Source organism: Phacochoerus africanus, chromosome 1 (assembly GCF_016906955.1).
Source record: "Phacochoerus africanus isolate WHEZ1 chromosome 1, ROS_Pafr_v1, whole genome shotgun sequence".
NCBI lineage: Eukaryota > Metazoa > Chordata > Mammalia > Artiodactyla > Suidae > Phacochoerus > Phacochoerus africanus.
The window spans coordinates 219,672,940-219,692,638 of record NC_062544.1 but is presented as its reverse complement, the minus strand read 5'-3'; the positions used below and the strand labels follow the sequence as shown (position 1 = coordinate 219,692,638).

General features: G+C 37.8%; 2 protein-coding genes across 2 annotated transcripts in view; one reads left to right on the top strand and one right to left on the bottom strand.

Annotated features, from left to right (window-relative positions):
- Positions 1 to 7,939, top strand: part of STXBP5L (syntaxin binding protein 5L) — a 325,555-nt gene extending 317,616 nt beyond the window's left edge. The window contains 3 exon segments of the mRNA XM_047752829.1: positions 604 to 824; positions 4,351 to 4,425; positions 7,823 to 7,939. Of these exon segments, the coding sequence (XP_047608785.1) occupies positions 604 to 824; positions 4,351 to 4,425; positions 7,823 to 7,939 (413 nt within the window).
- Positions 7,940 to 18,053: 10,114 nt separating this feature from the next.
- Positions 18,054 to 19,699, bottom strand: part of POLQ (DNA polymerase theta) — a 127,496-nt gene continuing 125,850 nt past the window's right edge. The window contains exon 30 of the mRNA XM_047791315.1: positions 18,054 to 19,056. Coding sequence (XP_047647271.1) covers positions 18,943 to 19,056 — 114 coding nt within the window. The 3' untranslated portion in view covers positions 18,054 to 18,942. The remainder of the gene's footprint in view (positions 19,057 to 19,699) is intronic.

The window sequence follows — 19,699 nt, the reverse complement described above, 5'->3', positions numbered from 1 at the left end:
GCCCTAAAAGGACAAAAGACAAAAGACAAAAAAAAAAAATTAAGTGAAACTAAGCCTTGTAAATGATGAGGAAATTTTTAGTCTTTTATAAAGTAACAGAATTTTCAGCATATGTATATTAATGCCCATCATGCATATACCCCATTCTCTAGTACTTACACACACAGATTCAAGCAAGGCCTACAAAGCTGATAGCAGGATGAACAGAGAAGGTCAGAATGCCCACTTGGGCAGAAATTTAAATAATCAGGCCTGAGATTGGAACAGATACTAACACGGGTTAAATATGAGGTCACAATAAAATTGTGAGCATCCTAATTCAGCAATGTCAAGAAATGCAATTATGCCATTTTGTATGGAACCCACCCCACTGCCCCCGCCATACACAAAAAGGCATGTGGTAACAAAATCTCTGTCTCTTTTGTAGGCGTTTTTCTTAAGTGCTAATATCTCCAAATACATATCTAGGATAGGCACAAATATGTCTCTTTTCATGAGAGTTATGACAGTAGAATTTAATATGAGTACTTTGGTGATAAACTGAATTATGGTTACTTGAATTACCGACAAAATGTTTTAAATTGCCATGGCTTGAATTCCCAGTTGGGGAAGCGTCAGCAGGAAAAGCATCACGCAGCCTCGCACAGCACATTCCTGGACCAGGAAGTATAGAAGGGATGAAAGGTGCTGCTGGAGGGGTGATGGGAGAGCTGACTCGTGCACGGATCGCCCTTGACGAGAGGGGACAGAGGCTAGGAGAGCTGGAAGAGAAAACTGCAGGCATGATGACCAGTGCAGAAGCATTTTCCAAACATGCACATGAGGTAAACCTAAGTAAATGTAGGGGTATTCGTACAGTAATGCCTTTAAACATTTTGGTCCCACACAAGAAAGCCTAGACAGAGACGCCACTGTAAGTAATCCTGTGTGAAAGCCAAGATAACTAGGATCTCATTATAAGCATTATAAGTTCCCTAGTGTCAGGGGAAAAAAAAGGATTTTTTAAAAATATACTGTATTTACTTTACCTTAGAGGATGACTTAAAAGGAAATTATCCCTTGGTTCTGATACAATGAGTCTGGGTTGTGCATCAGCAGCTACAAAGGTACTTGGGTTGGCTACAGGATCCCCCCAAGAAGGTGTGAGGGGCAGTAGAGGCTGGGATGCACACTCCCTTCTGTCTCAGTCATTAAAAATCATTTCCTGTCAGCCAATTCTTTAAAGCTTGATTAATTTTTTAAAAAAATATTTTATATGCATTTCATTTTACAAAATCAAGTTTTTTTTAAGTTTTGAGATTTAGAGATGCATGATTAGCTCAATAAGAGCTTGCTTGATTAAGACTTTTAAAGATCTTTTTAAACATATTATGGTGACTATTTTTTCTTTACAGTTAATGCTGAAATATAAGGATAAGAAATGGTACCAATTCTAAACTCTAAAGAAGCTATGACTGCTTTAAGAAACCATTATTCAGGGAAACTGAATTTATTCCCAGCATCACTCTTCAACTGCTAGAAGCCAGTCTGTTCTACAAAATGTTCCATTACAGTCCATTTGAAGTTATCATAAGGGAGACTTAGCAGAGACACTGTACAACCCAAAGATGGAACCCGGTTAAAATCCCAAGATATGGCTGAATTTGCCTTTTCCCACGTGGAACAGAGCTGGCATCTTGGCGTGTCGTTTGCTAAGGATTTACATTTAGGAACTACGGGGAGTCCTTCTGATGTGAAAAAATCCTGTACAAACAAAAGCATTAATGCACTTAATGAAAAAAAATTTTTGCATGATAAATTAACATCTTAAAGAGGAAAAGAAAAAAAAGCATGTTGTGACAGAAGAAAAAAAGATTTACGGTAAACTATTTTTATAAATTGGGCCACACCTGACAATTTAAAAAAAATCTGCATTAGAAGATATCAGTGCATTTCAAGTACATTTGCGATACCTAACTGAAAAAGAAAACAAAACCAGAGTTTTCTTCTCCTATAATTTTCATTATACTAGGACATTATTGAATTCTTACGGCAAGAGTTTGATTAAAACATTCCTCTCGCTCCATAATATTTTACATCATTCACAGTTCTTGGTCATATTCAAGTATTGCCAGTACAGTAAATTATTCCTAACGCAGTTGTTTCCATTTCTATCACCTTCAGAATAAGTTGCTACTTTTAGTCACAAACCATGCAGGGTTGGGTCACCTCGAAGCATTTTTTCAGCCTGGCTTATACTCTGCAGGGGAGTTGACAACAGGTTTGGGGAAACCAGACTTAGAGGAACAATGCAGTTAGCTCTGAGAACTGATTTCACACACTCTGGTTTTAGTTTCTAAGGTGACATATTTTTAATGCTCCATTTGTATCCTTGTCTGCCAATTACACAGTATATTACTGTTCAGTCCCAGTGGGGTCTTCAATTCAAAGGTGCTCTTGCAGCCTGACACTCACAGACCAAACTGGTCATTCTCTTTAGTCTGATTCAGTAAAACCTCAGTTAATGTTTTAGGAAAGGGACTCTGACATTTCTGATTAAAAAGGGCTTTCACTAGAAAACACATTTTGGTTCAATACCTATTATTGAAAATCTGTATAAAATGTGATGGTGTTTTTGCTATCTTGGCTTTCGTCACCATGTCTATCATAACTCAGTAAAGAGCTAGTAGAGGCAAACAAAATAAAGACACCTGCTAGCATTAGTTACCATGATTCTGGAAGTCAAATGTCATAGGAAATGAATATATGCAGATTCTGGGAACCAGCCTCTAATATGTATGTTGTTCCTTTTGAAGAGTCTTTTTTAAGAAAATTAATGAGTTTGGCTTATTCAATTTTGATTAGTCAGGGTCTTACCAGATTCACATTTACATTTCTTAAGAATTCACTGCTTTCCTGAAATCCAGGCTATTTCAATAGCCAAAAACAATATTTGTTTGTTTTTTCAGTTTTTAAATTTTTAGTGAATTTGAAGTGGCATTTCCTTTAAATGTTCTGAGTAATTTTAATCTTTGAGAAGAGATGGTAGAATCAGAAAATGTATACCAGGATAGCATTTCTCAGAGTCCTTTGAATTCCCCTGATTACTCAAAAAAGTCTCACCACAAATCTCCCCAGGCTCTTAAGAACATCCTTAGGGTAACAGAGCCTGACTTGGAAATACAAAATGATACATAAAATTTTATAGTAAAAATATTAAAGAAACTCAAGGAGTTCCCCTGTGGCACAGCAGGTTAAGGATCAGGTATTGTCACTGCAGCGGCCCAGGTCACTGCTGTGGTGCAGGTTCTCTCCCTGGCCCAGGAACTCACACATCCCACAAGCATGGCCAAAAAAGAAAAGAAAAGAAAGAAAAGCTGAGACTAGGATTTGGAGAACACTGGTAGCTAAATTGTAGTACACTATTTTTACCATTAGTTTCAAGGACCCAATGTTCTGATCAGTTACTTTATCATTTCTATACTGAAAAAAAAAAAAAAAACTAAAAGAGTAAAACATTAGTTTTAGAAGCAATGAAATTCAGTCCAAAGTGACATTAAATTCAATGACTATAAGTAAAGCCCCAATAAAATTTGACTTAACTTGTTCTACATCAGCGCTTCTTAACAATGGCGCTACTAACAGAAAATTCTTTGTTAGGGGGCACTGTCCTTTGCACTGTAGATGTTTAGCAACATCCCTGGCCTCTGTCCTAGATGCCAATAGCAACCCCAACTCCCACCCCGCTCGCTCCAGTAATGACAATCAAAAATGTCTCTAACCATTGCCAAAATTGTCCGCAGTTGACAGCCACTGTTCTACAGCATTTGAAGACAGCTTAAGTGTGAATATATAATATGTCTTGTATAAAATTAAGTACTACTACTGCACAGTGACAAATTATTATACTCAAAATTACATGTGTGGTTCCTATGCAATAAAATACTATTTTGGAGAAAGCTTACATGAATCAATAAAAAATAACAATTACATAATATTTTTAAAGCATACAGAAAAAATACCAGAAAGGACAAAATAGCACTTCACAGAAGTGCTTAAAACTCTAGTTTTAATGAATAGATCAAATGTTTAAAATAAGCATATGAATTGGCACTAAAGTGCTTCTGAAATGCTTGAAAAGAACAGGTTCTGTAAAGTAGTTTAAATGTGTCTTTCAATGTTGTTTTTATAAACCCTTTCTTAATGTAAAGGTAACTTCGTCCTACAAACTCCTGAATCGTGGCATACAAATTAATGAGGTTTTACTGTATCAAAATTATTTTTATAATTCAAAGAGATAGCAATAACATGAATCTAATGTGGATGTGATTTTTCTCTTTAAACATTTCTGTTCTGTTGCACTGACCTTAGCGCATGCACACACCCCACCACCACCACCATCTTATCATCGTCATCATCTTTGCAAAAAGAGTACTGTCAGTCCCTGTAATTCTTTACATCTCTCTTCTCTACTATTTAAATGCCTTGCCTTTATTTGGAACATAAGAAAAATACTTCTAGTAACTTGAACAATGAGAGAAAATGACTCTGAGCCTTAGCTGTCATCAAAATTACATTGTATCTGCTTAAGGTGGCATCAGAAGATAATGCTTGAAAACCACAGTCTCTGAGTTTACCTTATCTCCTTAAGACTCCCTAAAGAGATGAACACTTCTTAGTGGCACAGGAGAAAATGAGTCTTTGTATTCTACTCATCAATGAGAAGCTAGAAACATTTGTTTTCCTGGTTCTAATAATGTGAGCAATAATCCCTACCAAGAAATCACCAATTAACCTTGGAGTATGAAGGGAAGGATGATTGGTTTATCGTTAATTTCAATCCCCTACAAAAGGAGTACTATTGACTTTGCTTTCTATACTTCCCTGAGACCCAATCATCATCAGGGTCATTCTCTTACTAACCCTGGAAGGATGGTGACAGAACTCACTGAGATGTTTTCTGATAATTCAGTCATAAAGACAGTTTTTCAGATCTTTCATATAGCATTTGAATGATTCTTAAGTTAATTAGTCAGAATCCAGTTCTCTAGTTCTCAAAGATCTTAGGGAAAGATCTAAAGGAAAAACTTTACTGTTGGAGTCCCTTTTGATGTGAGTCATGTGTCCATTTTAAAGATAACATTTGTCTGTTATCCTCATTAAGGGATCACCATGGCTTTGAGACAGAAAAAAGAAAATAAAGATTATGCCCAAGGTTGGTTGAAGATCAGCTCTTTGAGATACTTACTTGGTTTTAAAATGTTTGGCAGAAGGGGACAATGAAGTGAGTTTAGAAGAGTAAGCTAAAAGTCCTCTCATTGGCTTAGGAGCATTGGGACAACCCAGGAGTTTTATCTGTGTGGTTAAAGCCGGTCTCTATGGGAAGATGCTATAACTTGACCACTTTTGTTCAAAGAAGGCAATGCCAAAAGGAGTCAGACATTCCTGTCAGGGCTTGCTCTTTGCATCAGAGGAAACATGGTAGCCTTCACAGCTTCCTCACCTCAGTCCTCTGGAGCCTCAACCCCATTTCTGACCAGTAACTATTTCACAGACACACTGCTCCAGGTGCCAGAAATACTTGCCAGTAAGTCATGTATTTGGATCGCACCATTCCAGGGAGTGTGGCTGTAGAAGTTTATTGCACGTATTTGCAGACAACATAGCCTTGAAAGTACAAAATGAAGAATAGGTCAGGTCTGACTTAGCAAAGAAGAGAAAGTGCCAATTTGACACAAGAGCCAGAGTAAAGTGGAAGAATCTTTGGTGAGGAACCGAGGCACAAATGGTCTATTTATACATTTATGTAGGGAAATGATTCTCAACTTTGGCTGTACCTAAGAATCACCTAAGGAACTTCTAAGATTCCCAGTCATAAAATCTTTCAGAGTAGGAAACAAACATCAGTAGTTTCAAAAGCCTCCAAGGTGGTTCCAATGTCCAGCCAAGGTTGAAAATCACTGCTTAGGAAGATGCATTTGTCTACCCTGGCTGGTGTCTAAGCCCCACTTCTGAGGGGTCAGGGAAGGCAAGATATTGGAAATGTAGTGTTGGTCAGATTGGTATTTATTCTGTGCCACAAGTCAAATAAATGTTCTAAACAAATTTCTGATCAGACAGTGCCCCATTAACTCTTAATAATTCTGTTTTTGTGATTTTGTCCCATGTGACTTGGCCATTAATTAATTATTCCAATTCAAACATCTAGGTTTTGATTGCCTTACACATGACACAAGACACCAAGAAATATCACAAGAAATTCAACAGCATGTAACTCTAAGTGGAAAACTAATTCTCAATAGTTGGATAGTAGAAATTCTCAAAACAATCAGTTAATAAATCAGGTCCAAATTTTTATTCATTCTTCGTTTGGAGGAGACATGGGTACCAGGTACCTGTTCTGCCATAGCTGTATGTTATTGGACTTGATATTAGCAAGAAGGAAGAACAACTCTCCCTTTTTGATTGTTGTCTTAGCTCCCAGGGCCACTTGGACTTATTTTCTTAGTTACTGGATGAGTGTTTAAAGGGGGAACTCACTATGTGGCATCCAGTGCCCTGAACGAGTGCTTTCACTTTCAAAAAGGGAGAGTCCACCTTATTCAAGGCAATTCTAGGAAACTTGGGAGAGTTCTCACCTCTCATGCTGCTCCCCTTTAGAACTGGCCTGGCTTCTCAACTGTAAAGCCAGAAAATAAACGAGGTGGTGGTTATGGACAAGTGTACACAGGATCAAAATCTCTAATAACCTATAATTTTTAGTACTTAATTATGTGATGTTTTATTCTAGGAAATAAGAAACAGATGACATCATTGATGTATCTTTCATCTTCAGAATTTTTGCATCTTTTCAGAAAATGACAAATTACTATTTTTCTGTTGCATTCAGCAATTGTGACTATACTTAAAATTCTTGTAGCCTGTAGAGATATCAATAAAATTGTATATGTTTGTACATAGACGCTCTCTTATGTTATGATGTCATGCACCACTAATGATTTTTGCAAAGATTAAATATGGACAGAGGTAAGACCCTCATTTGCAACACTGTGAACCATGGTTTTGCAAACTATAATTTTTTTAAACAGGCAGGGCGGTGGTTGGGGGAGCAATGCATAGTATATGTATTTAAACTAAAACAGAGGGGAAAAAGATTTTACTAGAGTTTAGTCACCTAAAACAGCACAAAGGTAGAACTAGGCATTCAAATTTTCCATAAAATTGTGGCGATATATAACTTTTTGTTGGAAGACTACAATTTTTGAGGATGTTGACTGATTTCACTTTTGGTGAAGTACAAATTAAATCTGGTGCTAGTGTACCATAAGACATTTAAGCTGAATAAGATGTACTTACAAACTCAACATTCATACCTTACTTCCTCATTTCTTTAAGGCTCAGACTTTAATCCCATGCAGATAAAAAATAAGCTATAATGGCCTCATATCACCACCAACTGGTTATTATGAACACACATTCACCCAGCACCTCCAAAAGTCCCCCAGAAAATTTGAGCTCTCCTGCTTCTCTGGCTTTTATCTCCATGGTTAATTCCCCTTCAGGCACTTTCTTTATATTTACCCACATTGTGACCTTAGCCAGGTAATCTTACTCTTCCAAATGCTGTCTAATTATCTCCAAAAAATTGCCTACCACACCATTTTACTCCTCGTTTGGCTCTATATAAAAATGGAAAGAAGCGGGGGGGGACCAACCAACCCTAAAGAATGGTTTTTGATTAAAAGTACACATATAAAGACAAACTCTTTAAAAATCCAAATATACAGGCTTCCAATTCAGTCCAAGAGTCAAACAACCTGAGCAGGTTGCTGACCCCATGTAGGGACTGCACGAGAGCAGGGTGAGAGGGACGGTGCCCAGGAGGGCAGAGAAGCAGGGTCAGCCCTCAGGTGGTCAGGAGTGGGGCATTACTGTAATGGGAGGCATTGGAACAGGGTAGAAGCCAGCCTAGCGGGTCAGGAGATCAGGGACGGAACAATTAAGTAAATAAACTGAGGCTACAGGAGCCAGGTTTCTCACTGATGGAGAAGTACAAATAAAAGGGAAAGTGAGAACAAACCCTGTAGTATAGGATTAGAATTTGAACTATGAGTTTTACACACACACACAATGTAAAAAACAAAACAAACAAACTACATGTGTCATACACATGCATATCCTAATTCTGAACACTGAGAGGATGGGGAGCAACGCCCGGGGAGTAAGGAGCATACCTAGTGCCTAGATTTTGATTTTTAAACACTATTCTCTGCTAAAGGAAATGGTGGCTCCTTTAAGAAGGAGCTGATTTCAAGGATGGAACATGTTTTTGTGCCAGAAAATATGTGAAGAATCGTGGGGATGTGTCAAAAGGACACAGAAAGCAGCTTAAAAGGGTACACCAGGCCAAATTAGGGATAATTTGAGTGTCAAAAGTAATAATAGCAATTGAATAAAACAGGAACTCATGAATCCACACTGATTTTAACTGATTAATCAGGAAAACAAGAAAGCTCTTCTTTACTACAGAATATCGACAAATAAATGTGGATGGAATTTTAGAATTACTTTTTGGCAACTACTGTAGTAATAATATGGGCAACAAATACCAATGGATGCTAAAACTAGGAGCTTAAAATGGGATGGAGAAATAAGATATTTACATAGACTCAAGGTAGCTTCACGAAAAATACATGTTAATTGTGTGTATAATATATAACATATATACACACATACATATATACATGTATATAAAACTTTAGAGAAACCTGGCAGACACCATTTTAATCAGGTGATCAATGTTACCACCATGGGTAAGGGAACATCACGTGCCATCTGACAGCATGTAATGAAAAGAACTCAGCATCACCTCTGGATCATTCTGCCACAAATGCAAAACCGGGGTCTAATCATGAGGAAATACTGGACAAAACCAAACTGAGAGACATTCTATAAAATGACTGCTCTGTATTCAAACTTTTCAAGGTCATGAAGGTAGAGGACAGACGGATGCTCTAGATTTAAGGAGACTAAAGAGATATGACAAGAGGTGCAGTTGTGTGATCTGGTATCGGACTCTTTTGCTATAAAAAGCATTAACTGGAGCAATTCACAAAACTTAAGTGTGGTTTCCTACTTGAGTGGGAGTCTTCATGCTATTCTTGAAATTTTATTTAGGTTTGAAATTATTTCAAAATAAAATTATAAAAAATAAAAATATTTTCAATTTTGTTGACTTGCATTTCACTAACATTGTCTTCTGCCTTTCAGAGCAAATGGAGAGCTGCCTTATGGGTTAAAGAGTAGTTTTCTAAGCTGGTTTGGCAATCAAAACATCATTTAGAATTTTTTAAAAATGTGTTTTAATTACACAAATAATACATGAATATTTGTACTGACACCAAAGAGTAGACAAAAATGAAAGTTTGGTCACCTCCTACCCTTGTCTGTACCAATTAGTTTGTTGTGTTTCCTTCCAAACATTCTTCTATGCTGTTGACTTGCTTATTCATCCACTGTATCTTAGATACCTTTCCATGTCAGTACTTCAAATATCATTCATTCTTTTTAACTTACTTAGCTTGCATGATGTCAATAAAACATAATTTGTTACCATTACTCTACTAGTAAACATTTAGATATTTTTTGATCCCTCAATATTACAAATACTGCAGTGAACACTGGTGCGTAAGTATTTCTCCAGGGAGGATATTATGGAATTGAGTCAAAGGGTATGCTCGTTAAAACCTCTTAAACAGATGTTGCCAATTAAATGATTTTTCATCAGTATATAAGGACTAATGTCACCCTAAATCCTCACCCATTCTCAATATTAATCTTTTTATTTTTTTACAATTGAAAAAGTGGTATCTTGCTGTTTTTATTGTAATTTTTCTGATTAGTGAAATTGAACACCTTTTTATGTTTACATTCTTACCACCTCTTCTATGACTGGTCTATTCATAATTTTTCACTATTTTCTATGAACACCTCTGTGGTGGCAACTGTATAGAAGGAGACTAGACTCTACTTAAAATTTAGTTTGGATACTGAGAATGATAAGACACTCACACACACACCCCCTAAAATGACACATAAAAGATACACTAATCACATAAACAGGCTTTCTGGGGAGAGGAGGGTCCAAAATCGCTTGAGAGAACAGGCAAAAAGACTGGCTCGGGGTTTTTATGGTGGTTGGGGGTGGGGCCAGGGTTTGCAGGGAGGGAGTTGTATGGAAACTGGTGAGCTCAGGCTTTCTTCTCAGTTCACCCAGATGTGGGGCAGAGACAGTGAGTCTCCTTGTCAGCAAACATCAAGAGATGGAGTCAAACTCTATTACAGGTGATTTGTCTATTACTGATTTTTAGTGTAACACTGGAAATTAGTGTAGTTATTTATTTTTTGAAACTGATTTTTCCCTATCTTTGAGAAGTCCTAAAGCAACTGGCTTCTGGGTTTAGACGAAGGCTTATACAACCCTCATGGTAAGACCTCATGACTACATGCTGGTCCTTATGCTTCAACTCTGAGTCCTCTGTAAACCCCTCTATAACAGTGGCGGCTCTGTTCTAGACGCTTGAGCACCTTCCACTGGATTTGTGTAAAGTTCAATCAGTAAATGTGCACCTTGCTCTCTTATTTGGGCAGGACCCTGTGGTCTTACTTGCTAACTCAGCCTCATGGAGAATATGCTTCCCTTTGGGGTTATCTATGCCCTTCCCCTAGGTTAGGCTGCTCAGTATCTTGATGTCATCGCTTTTTCATATTGAATATTGTTTCTTTTAATGTCACATTTTATCATTTTTAGCTTTATGAGTTTTGAACTTTGTTATAAAGGCCTTTGAGTCTATAAAATACGCTTTCTTTTATACCTTCTTAGACTTTGTAGTTTTATTTAGGCTTTTAACGCATCCAAAGTCTTAATATTTTTAAAAATAGGAAACATATCACTACACCCGTATTTTTTGCATGACTTGTCCTTTCACCTCTACTTTGAAATGACATTTAAATCATTTCCCAGACACAGATAAGTCTATTTTCTAAATTATTTAGTCTGCCCAAGTAACCTATTTATCTTCTTCTGTGAACTTATCAAACAATTGAATTATTATAATCTTTTTAAATATGTCCTAATATTTATCTTTTTTAGTTTAGTAGGTATTGAGTTTTTTTCTCTAGGTGAATTTTAGGATATTACCTGTCTCAAAAAAAAAAAATATCCTGTTGAGACTTTGACTGGAATTATAGTAAATTTGTAGGTTAACAAATAATAAAGATTTTGCTGGCATCACTTCCTATAGATCATCTTCATCCTTTTTGTCACAACCATTTCTTTTATATATGTTTATAATTTTGCCTTCACTAGGTTTTTCAAGTTACACACCTATAGTATCTCAAACGGCATAGTGTCAGTTTTTCCACAGTTAACAATTTCTTCTTTGACTCTATGTCTGATTTGAATTTCTTATTGTGTTGTCATTTTTCATTTCTCTGGTATGCCTGCATCATAATTACCCAATTTCCTCTTCTTATTACCCATTTTTATAAAATGTTACACATATTCCACACTGGTATACCAAGAGTCAACACTGCTATTCACTTTATTGAATGACAGATGTGTAGTGATTAGTCATGGACAGACTTAAAGAAGTGATGTACGTGATAACTCATCATGATGTGTAGTTTCTTATTGCTGTTGTAACAAATTACTACAAACTTCATGGCTTAAAACAACACAAACTGAGGAGTGATATCACCAAGATAGTGACATAGGTTGTTCCAAGCTTCACTCCTTCTCACAAGAACAACTAACAACTATTCATGGACAAGACACCACTGAGAAAATCCTAGAACATGGGGATGAGACCAGAGCATCCCCTGCATTGCAGAGACTGAGAAGGACTGTATTAGAAGGATAAGAGCCACTACACACTAACTGCATTTCTTCTGAGGCCAGCACGTCATGGGTATCCCCTGGACTTATGGTTCCTCCAGTGGGAAAAGACATCCCCGTGGACATCCAGCTTTCCCAGTATTATGGGTCCCACTCAGGCCTTGCTTCATGGGGATAAGGGGAATCTTCAGGGCTTGACCTCTGGGAATCAGATTATGATGAAGGTGGGAGGGGATTGCAACAACCAGCACTCAGATCTTGGCAGACCCAGCTCCTACCTACAATGCCCAAGTAGTAGTCCCAACTAGTGACTCTGCTCATCTACAAAGCCAAGACAGGGGCACAGTCTGACCAGGGGACTCAACAAGGTGCAAGTCTGCATGAAGTGGAACCTCAAATAAAGACTCTTTCCAGCTCTGGAGGCTGGTCGTACCTATCCTGTTCCCCTTCCCCCTACCACCTCCCCATCCAGGCAGGAGACCAGAAGCATAGCAACACTAACTATTCAGTGTAGCTCCCATCCTGCCTGACTAGAAAGCTTCCAGGTGAAACAATTACTTTAATGTAAATGGGTTAAATTACCCAATAAAAAGATATAGAATGGCTGAATGGATTTAAAACAACAACAACAACAACAACAAGGAGTTCCTATCATGGCTCAGTAGAATCAAATCTGATTAGCATCCATGAGGATGCAGGTTCAATTCCTGGCCTTGCTCAGTGGGTTAAGGATCAGTGTTGTCATGAGCTGTGGTGTAGGTCACAGATGTGGCTTGGATTCCCACATGGCTATGGCTGCAGCATAGGCCAGCAGATACAGCTCTGATTTGACCCCTAGCCTGGGAACCTTCGTATGGCATGAATGTGGCCCTAAAAAGACAACAAACAAACAAACAAACAAAAAAACGAAAACAAAAACACACAAAGATCCAGTGATGTGACACTCATTTTAACCTTAAAGACACACATAGACTAAGGGTAAAGGGACAGAAAAAGCTATGTCAAGTGAATGACAAATACCACCCCCCTCCAAAAAAGCAGGGAGTGGCTATACTTATATCAGACAAAATGGGCTTTAAAGTAAAAATAATAAAAAGAGGGAGTTCCTGTTGTGACTCAGTTGTAATGAACCCAACTTGTATCAGTGAGGATGTGGGTTCAATCCCTGGCCTTGCTCAGTACGTTATGGATCCAGCATTGCCATGATTTGTGGTGTAGGTTGCAGACAAGGCTTGGATCCTGCATTGCTGTGGCTGTGGCATGGGCTGGCAGCACCAGCTCCAATTTGATCCCTAGCCTGGGAACGTCCATATACTGCACATGCAGCCCTTAAAAAAAAAAAAAAAAAAAAAAAAAGATAAAAAGAGACAAAAAAATCATTAATGATAAAGAACTCAATCTATCCAGAGGCTATAACAATTATAAATATTTATGCCTCCAACATCACCTATATGTGTAAAGCAGAAACTAACAGAACTGAAAGGAAAAATTACATATATAGTTGGGGACATTAACCGCACTCTCCACAATGGATATATCATCCAGAAAGAGAATCACTAAGGGAAATAATAGATTTGAACAACACTATACATCAAATGGACATATAGAGAAATTTCTAACTAACAATAGCAGAATACACATTCTCTGAAAGCACAAATGGAACATTTTCTAAGATAGACCATAGGTTAGGCCACAAAACAAGTCTTAGCAAATTCAAGAAGACTGAAATCATACCAAGTATCTTCTATGACCACAATGGTATGAAACTAGAAATTAGTAACAGGAGAAAAACTGGAAAACTCACAAATACAGGGAAATTAAACACTCTCCTGAACAATCAATGGCTCAAAGAAGAAAGTAAAAGGGAAATAACAGAGTATCTTGAGACAAATGAAAATGGAAGCACAATATACCAAAATTTATGGGATGTATTAAAAGCAGTTCTAACAGGGAAGCTGATAGCAATAAATGCCTATATTAAGAAACAAGAAAGAAATGCCAATATTGTGTATTCTACATATTGAAGGTTTGTGGCAACCATGTATCAAGCAAATCTATCAATGCATTTTCTCACTTAGTGTCTCTATATCACATTCTGGCAATGTTGGGACATTTCTAATTATTTCATTATGATTACGTTTGTTATGGTGATCTGTAATCTACTGATTGTAATCTATTGAAAGATTACAATTTTCTGAAAGCTCAGATGATAGCATTTTTAGCAATAAAGTATTTTTTAATTAAGAAAAGATATCAGTCAACCTAACTCTCAAGAAATTAGAAAAAGAAGAGCAAACTAAGCCCAAATTTAGAAGAAGGAAGTAAATAATAAAGACTAGAGCAGAAATAAATAAAATAGCAGGAAAACAATTAAAAAGGTTAAATAAACTAAGAATTGGTTCTTTAAAAAGATAGGAGTTGCTGTTGTGGCTCAGCGGGTTTGAATCCAACTAGAATCCTTGAGGATGCAGGTTTGATCCCTGGCCTTGCACAGTGGGTTAAGGATCCAGCCTTGCTCTGAGATGTGGTGTAGGTCACAGACGCAGCTCAGATCCCATGTTGCCATGGCTGTGGTGTAGGCAGGCAGTTATAGCTCAGATTTGACCCCTAGCCTAGGTACTTCCATATGCCTCATATGCAGCCCTAAAAACTGATAGATAGATAGATAGATAGATAGATAGATAGATAGATAGATAGATAGATAGATAGATAAATAGATAAAGGAAATTCCCCTGCAGCACAGCAGGTGAAAGATCCAGCATTCCTGCAGTGGATGCAGCATTCCCACAGGCTGTCGCTGTGGCTTGGATTCAGTCCCTGGCCTGGAAATGTCCACATGCAATGGGCATGGCCAAATCTTTAGCTACACTAGGCAAGAAAAAAGATAGAGGGCCCAAATCAACAAAACTATAAATGAAAGAAAAGACATTACAACTGATAACCACAGAAATACAAATTATCTTAAGAGGCTACTATGAATAACTATATTCCAAAGAACTGGACAACCCAGGAGAAATGGAAAAATTATTAGAAATATACAATCTACCAAGACTGAATAATGAAAAGAGAAAATCTGGACAGAGCAACTACTAGTAAGGATACTGACTCAGTAATAATAATAATTAAAAAAACCTCCCAACAAAAGCCTAAGACCAGATGGCTTCATCAGTGAATTTTACCAACATTTAGAGAAAAATGAATGCCAAGGCTTCTCAAAGTCTTCCAAAAAATCACAGAGAAGGGAACATTCCTAAACTCATTTTATGAGGTCAGCATTACCATGATAGCAAAACTACAAAAGAACATTATAAGGGAATTCCCACTGTGGCTCAGCAGATTATGAACCCAACTAGTATCCACAAAGATGAGGGTTTGACCCCTGGACTTGCTCAGTGGGTTAAGGATCCAGCATTGCCATGAAATGCAGTGTAGGTCACAGACACGGGCTTGGATCCTATGTTGCTATGGCTGTGGTGTAGGCTGGCAGTTGTAGCTCCGATTTGATCCCTAGCCTGGGAACTTCCATTTGCTGCAGGTTTGGCCCTAAAAAGAAAAAAAAAAAAATACCAGACAAGAAAATTTAGGCCAATATCAATGATAAATATAGATACAAAAATCCTCAACATTTAGTTCCTATGGTGGTGCAGCAGCAACAATTCTGACTACTATCCACAAGGACACAGGTTCGATCCCTGGCCTTGCTCAGTGGGTTAAGGATCTTGCATTGCCGTGAGCTGTAATGTAGGTGTCAGAGGTGGCTCAGATTCCAACTTGCTGTGGCTATGGTATAGGCCAGCAGCTACAGCTCCCATTTGACCCCTAGCCTGGGAACCTCCATATGCTGTGGGTGTGGCTCTAAAAAAAAAAAAAAACAAAATCAACAAAATACTAGCAGACTCAATTCCAAGCACCTTAAAATGATTATACCCCATGATCAACTGGGATTCATGCCTAGAATAAAAGAATGATTCAACATATGCAAATCAATACATATGATACACCACATTAACACTATGAAGAATAAAAATCATAAGGTTATCTCAAGAGATGCACAAAGAGCATTTGACAAAATTCAACATCTGTTCATAATAAAAAACTTCATAAATTAGGTATAGAAGGCATGTTCCTCAACATAATAAAGGCCATATACAACAAGCCCACAGCTAACCCCAGACTCAAGGGTGAAAGACTGAAAGCTTTCCCTCCAAGATTTGGAATAAGACAAGGGTGCCCACTCTCAACCACTCCTGTTGAAGTAGTACTGGAAGTCCTAGTACTGGAATTCAGGCAGGAAAAAGAAAGCAAAAGCATCCAACTTGGAAAGGAAGACGTAAAACTGTCTCTATCTGTAGATCACAGGATTTTATACATAGAAAATAGGGAAGTAATGTACAGCATAATGACTATAGTTAACACTACTGGACTGTATATTTGAAATTTTCTAAAAGAGTAAATCCTAAAAGTTGTCATCACAAGGAAAAAAACTTTTTGTTTTTCTTTTTTTTTTTGGTATCGGAAATAAGACGATGGATGCTAACTAAACTTACTGTGGAAGTTATTTCACAATATATGTAAATCAAGTCGATAGTTGTACAGCTTAAATTTATACAGTGCTGTATGTCAATTATATCTTGACAAAACTGAAAAATGAACAAATTATTAGGACAATTATCATATGATATCACTTATATGTGGAATCTAATAAAAATGATACAAAAGAACTTATTTATAAGACAGAAACAAACTCCCGGATTTCAAAACCAATCTTATGGGTACCATAGGTGAAACCACTGGGGGGAGGGAAGAATTGAGACGGTGGGAATAACATACACCCATTACTGTATAAAACAGATGATTAATAAGAACCTATTGCATAGCACAGGAAAATTTACTCAATAGTTTGTAATAACCTATATGGAAAAAAAGAATGGATATATTTATATGTATGACTGATTCACTTTGCTGTACACCTAACACTAGTACACTGTGAGTTAACTATACTACAAAAAAATTAAGTTAAACACACAGACACACACACACACACACACAGTATTATCTTACAGTTCTGGAGGTCAGAAGTCTAATATGATTTTAGTGGGCTCAAATCAAGTGCTGGCAGGGCTTTGTCCCTTCTGGAAGCTGTGCATTCCCTTGCGTGTTCCACCTCTTAGAGGCTCTCTGCATTCCTTGGCTCATGGGCCCTCCTTGTATCTTTGGAGAGAGCAGGGCAGCATCTTCAAATCTCAATCTCACTGTTTCCCTCATCACATTCCCTCCTCTGACTCTGACCATCTGCCTTCCTCTCATAAAGACCCTGTGTTCATACTGGAAACACCCAGATAATTTTCCCATCTCAAGATCTCTAACTTAATCACATCAGGGATGTTCCTTTTTGCCACGTGATATATATGTTCACAGGTTTGGGGGATTAGCATGTGAACATCTGGGGAAGGGAATTGTATTCTGACTACCACAATGTGCATCTGTTACTAACATAGTGATCTATGGACTGAAGAGCTTGCCAGTAAAGTTTGAACTTCATGCAATTACTCAGTTAATATACCATGGTAACTGAAATGTGCATTGTGTTGTGGGGCACTGGTGTTATTTAAGTAAACCGTGGTAACTGGAATTTGTGCATAACTGAATCATGCAAAGCAAGAAGTGCCTGTTTTAAGTCCAGCTGATAGGTCCAAAAGGATGAGAAAATGCACGTAACCACACATGCAGAGCCATGAGGTGTAAGTGACCTATACATCTGCACTCATATTTGGAGAACACTCAAATAGACTGAGGTTTCTCTTGTGCTGGATTCTCAAGGCCACCAGAATAGTATCAGCACTAGCTTTTCTGAGAAACCTGGTACAGGTGACTATGGGAAAAACTCAAGAACTAATGATATTACTTCCTCTTACGTCTGCCCCTCCCAAAATGTCTGAGTACCTTGTGTACTAATATCCAGCTACTAATGATGTATTACACTTTGTTTATAAAGCAAATGTCTTTTAAAATTCTGATGAATAAACATAAAAGAGCTCTTCTGATAACTGATTAAGAATATAATAAACACTTCCTATGTGCACAGACACTGTTGAGCAAATTACAAAGTAAGTATACAGGGACACAGGCTTCTGATATGCATAGACCAAACACAGTTTTAAAAACTGAACCACTGGCATAACGTTTCTCAAAAATTCATTTTATTAAAACAGCAAAAGGTCAGTTATTCACCTGTGACTGGGATTGTAAAGTACAATCTTTCAGCATGAGTATTCTCACCATGCCAAAGAGAAAGAGGCACTGAGGGACTGATGAGGGGGTATTTTCCTTCTCTGGCAGTATTGTATTAAACTGCAAAGTAAACATCTGGTCTTACAGATCAGAATACCTTTTGAAAAAGGTGTACCTTGTTTTATAATACCAAGTATTAGAAATGCATTCATTGCATGAACTGCAGGAGGGAAAGGAAGAGAAAGAGCATTTCATGAAAATCCACTCCTAGAACATCCATACCAAGTCTTACCACTTAATGGAATTCTTAATTTACTAGTCATTGCTATTTAAAAAGACTACTTTTGTAGTCTTATGATGACACTGGATAAAAATTACAGACAATGCCTAACCCTGGTGGTTTATGTGAAAATAAATCCTCATTTGTCTCTGGCTCCTGTTGGGGTCTGTATCACAACTGTGTGAATCCTGTTGGGATGAAAATGCCCCTGAGGCAGCCATTTCATTTCCTTCATGCTCAACCCTGACAGATGAAGACTCAAAGTGCTAAGTGCATATTTCAAGCATGTGTTCTGAACCTGTTTAGAGCCATTAAACAATAAAAGGCAATATGTCATAGATACTCTGAGAGTGCATCTAATCATTTGACTTGGTATTTCATCTCAAAAATGTTTTTACACTACAGAGAATAAACTCTGATGTACATTTTGAAACTCTCACTATAAAATTACTATCCTAAGCTCATCCAGACTTGAGGGTTTCTGTTTTCATGGAGTAGGTGAAAGGATAATCTCTAGTCTTTCCCTGAGATTGTACCTACACCAGTCTTCCCTACATCACACATCAAAGTCCTTCAAATCCCCCCAGCTGGCACCTATCTTCACTTTCACTTTCAGGTGCACAGAGAGTTTTACGGCACTTTCCATTTCATTCTTGACGATCTGAGCTACCTATTAAAAAAAAAAAAAAAGTTAACAAACACTGCCCAATCAAAGAATGTTTCCCAGCCCACCCAATGAGGTGATAAGCCAGACTGGAGCTCTTCACTGTATAGTGCTTAAAACTCAAAATCTGAAAAGAGCCAGCCATCCCGCACTAGTCTGCAGTGACAAGCAGGAGCTCTGCTAGGTTCACTAGAATGGTCAGAGCTCTGATATCCTCAGGGCAACGACACAAATTCTCATCTAACTTCTCCTGGGAAAAAAATATCCCTACATCAGGATTTTCTTTTAAAATGAGTTTAGGAGTTCCCGTCGTGGCACGGTGGTTAATGAATCTGACTAGGAACCATGAGGTTGTGGGTTCGATCCCTGGCCTTGCTCAGTGGGTTAAGGATCCAGCGTTGCTGTGAGCTGTGGTGTAGGTCACAGACACGGCTCGGATCCCGCGTTGCTGTGGCTCTGGAGTAGGCCAGTGGCTACGGCTCCGATTCGACCCCTAGCCTGGGAATCTCCATATGCTGTGGGAGCGGCCCTAAAAAAGGCAAAAAGACACATAAGTAAATAAATAAATAAATAAATAAATAAAATAAGTTTAAAGTTGATCACTCTTAGGGAGCTCCCACTGTGGCTCAGTATCCATGAGGATGCAGGA